Source organism: Varanus komodoensis, unplaced genomic scaffold (genome assembly GCF_004798865.1).
Source record: "Varanus komodoensis strain SLA01 unplaced genomic scaffold, ASM479886v1 scaffold14_1, whole genome shotgun sequence".
Lineage (NCBI taxonomy): Eukaryota > Metazoa > Chordata > Lepidosauria > Squamata > Varanidae > Varanus > Varanus komodoensis.
The window spans coordinates 1,797,452-1,800,710 of record NW_025335438.1 but is presented as its reverse complement, the minus strand read 5'-3'; the positions used below and the strand labels follow the sequence as shown (position 1 = coordinate 1,800,710).

Here is a 3,259-nt window from a genome sequence, read left to right as displayed (position 1 = left end):
GGTTGGGAAAGGCTGAGTTGCAGTGTGAGTGTTCTTTCCTAACATGAGTACATGGATCCAAGGACCTGTTATTCTGTGAAATTATAGCAAGATACAAAAATCTGCAGAAAATGTTGTTGCAGCAGCCTTGCTGATATGTGGAAGTATGCATTTGGTGGGTAGGGCTATGGGTGGGAAAGACCAATATGTAAAGCAACTGGTGCAGAACCCATTTCTGTCCAAGGGTCAGTTTCTCAGGGGCTGCATTCTACTGCTAGGTGGGGCCAAATACAAAAAGGTGGCTAGAATACTAAAAATACTGGTCATTTTAGCTTTTAATTGTTAGCAACTAAGCCTCGGGAGAGGCATATCTGCTGTGAAATGCCCAGAGATCTTCACCCATGGGTCATATTGAAATGAAATAAATTTAGTATTATTATTATTACTACTTCAACCTTTTAGAATGGGGGAGGGGGACTGCACAAAAACCAAGATATCACCAAGTAATTGGCAACTGGGGGGGGGGGGATGAAGGCAGGCAAAGTGGTGTGGCTTTCTGGGGACCCCTGCAAAGCTGGATATGGCCCCTGAGCCTGACATTCTGCACCCCTGATGTCAAGCATTGCCGTCTATTGACTGGGCTTTTAAGAATCTGCATGGTCCAGTACAGAGAAAGATGCACTTGTATCAGGAAGACTCGTCAAAGTCTTCCATGGTTAGACTGGATTTGGGCAAGGGGATTGGGCAAGATACCTTTCTGCCTTGGTCCCACTCTGTAAAGCAGAGCTAGCAGTGACCAACTGGTCTTCGGAGGCATTGGAATAGTAAGCACAGTAAAGAGTATGAAGTATTCTATGGGTAAATCTGCTGAAAAGAATTACAGGTAGAAATTTTTGCATTAATTTTTCCTTTCCTCCTCTCCTCTCCCAGAATGCTTTTAATACAGATGCATTAAAGAAATCTCCACAAAGTATATCCCAGTTTACCTCACGAACTGCTATACTACTCCTTACCTTACATTCCAGAAAGCAAAGTAACCCACTTGGGAATCCTGTACAGCTGAGTGAATTGACTCCTTTGGTTACCAGTGTTACAGACTTCAAGCATAATGTGTCCCAAATAATACAGGATCCAGACAAAGATTTGCAGAGACTTCCAGCGGACATGTTGCATTTCTATTACCTAGAGGATCAGCAGTTTTTGAGTGGAAGTTTGAGTTCCTCAGAGAGCTCCAGCATAGATGAAGACTTAAATTATGATTACCTTGAAGAATGGGGACCGAGTTTTATAACACTAAAAGAACTCTATGAATTTCCTACTCAACAGTTAGTTATGAAACATGGAGTTAAGAAGCAAATACACTGCTGAGATGAACCTTACTTTTAGGAGAACACACTTGAAACAACTTTTTAGTATCTTATGTAATCAAAGCATCCTATTTATTAATGCTGGTTATTTGGGAACAGTGAAGTAGTGTCTCCTCCCCTTTCTGAATTCAAGATTTTTGTATGTGCTGTGTAAATAAAGTTAAAGGAAAATTTGTTATGAAGTTCCCTGAATGCTTCAAAACAAAGAAATTTTGTAGTAATAAAATAGCATTAAGTACCTTTAACTTACAACACAGGTAATATTCTAGAGGTGCAACTATTAAGTTTCTGCTACCTTCTGTTATAGTAAAAAGTTTTGTGTTGGTAAATTTGAATGCTTGTTTAGTTTGCTCTTTTGTACTTGAGCTTCAATAAAAAGGATTCATATTTCTATGGAGCCAAACATCAAAGGCAGCTTAGAGTCACATTTCACTGCACTGCCTTAACTCATTTCCCTAAAGTAGAGAAGGAAAATAGCTGAGAATATAGGAAGCAGGAAGAACCATGAAGGAAATCTAGGTTTTGCATGAAGCTTTTGTGAAAGTGGAACTCACTGCCACAACAATGTAATAGTGAACAGACAGTGGCACATGCAAGAATACATTTGCTGCAGCTCTCTAAAAGGGGCTATACTGGGGAGAGCTGCCTTCTTCTGGGTGTAATCTGTTGGGAATCCGAAGCCAGCAGTGTGTAGCACCACAGCAAGTAGTGAAACCCAGTCCCCCGCCACTTCACCCTGAAGGGCTGCCAGGGGGACAGACAGATGGTTGTTGCCAGAGTTCTGTGCTGACCCACTTGCAGAGGGCTTCTTAAACTAAGTGGAGGGATGCAAGTTACCTACCCATGCTACAACATTTGCACTTCGGCAGTGACATCATGTAACGTAAGATTGTCTTTCCTTAGAAAGTACTTCCTAAATTGCTACACTCTAGCTTTTAAAATCGTCTTATGAAAACAAAATGGACAATGAAATCACATGATGTTAAAGCATCTTAAGTATGTCTGTGCAGCTTCTATTTGGCTACAAAGAACTTTTTTGCAAGTATAACCTGCATATTTTCAAGCCTCTCTCCTCAACCATGAACTGTAGAGTATTAATGTAAGAAAAACACATTCCCATGATTCTTAAACAAACGTCTGCCACGTGTACCAACAGCCTTTAGGAACATGTATTGTCCCCATCTAACATGAAAGGAGTGCTAGATCAGATCAAGGGTCTATTTGGCCTAGCATCCTTTTCACGCTGTGGCCAGCCAACAAAAACCCCGTGAAAACCTCACAACCAAGACATGAGTATAGCACCTTCCCTGCTCAAGTTCCCCAATATCTGGTGTATAAGGGCATACTGCCCTGACACTGCAGATGGCATTCAGGATAGCAGCTATCGATAGCTTCCTCCATGAATTTGTCCAGTCCCCTTCCAAAGCTGACCAAATTGGTGGAAGTGAATTCTACAGTTCCACTTTGCGCAGACTGATCAAGTATTTCCTTTACAAAAGACCTGCTTCTAGCAAATACAAGTTACTAGCCCTGGTTTGTTGGCATGGATCAACGTCACTGCCTGCGTGTTTGCGCCCTCCTTGGGGACCTGTCATGCAGAGCGCCTGCACTTTAAAGAGTTAACACTCCACGGACTCAGAGTTACACGACCGTTTCTTTCCTCAAGAAGTAAGAACTGATCAACAATTTTTTGCCCATCACACCACTGCATCGAGGAAGCTCCAACCGCTGGATTTCTCCTTGGCACGCGCTTAGGGAACACACAACAGCCAAGTCCAACGGAGCCCGGCCTTCCGCCGCCACTCGAGCGGCCAGCCTCGGCGAGGAGGCGGAGCAAAGCCCGTCCCGCTGCGCCCCGCCCCTTCCGGAGGAGAGCGAGGCGGCGCGAGGGCGCGAGCGGCACGGGCGGCCAT

At 43.7% G+C, this 3,259-nt stretch overlaps 1 protein-coding gene across 1 annotated transcript in view; it reads left to right on the top strand.

Moving 5' to 3' along the window:
- The window catches only part of LOC123020504 (neural-cadherin-like), a 53,758-nt gene extending 52,411 nt beyond the window's left edge, over positions 1-1,347 (top strand). The window contains exon 32 of the mRNA XM_044424324.1: positions 926-1,347. Coding sequence (XP_044280259.1) covers positions 926-1,347 — 422 coding nt within the window. The remainder of the gene's footprint in view (positions 1-925) is intronic.
- The last annotated feature ends 1,912 nt before the right edge of the window (positions 1,348-3,259 follow it).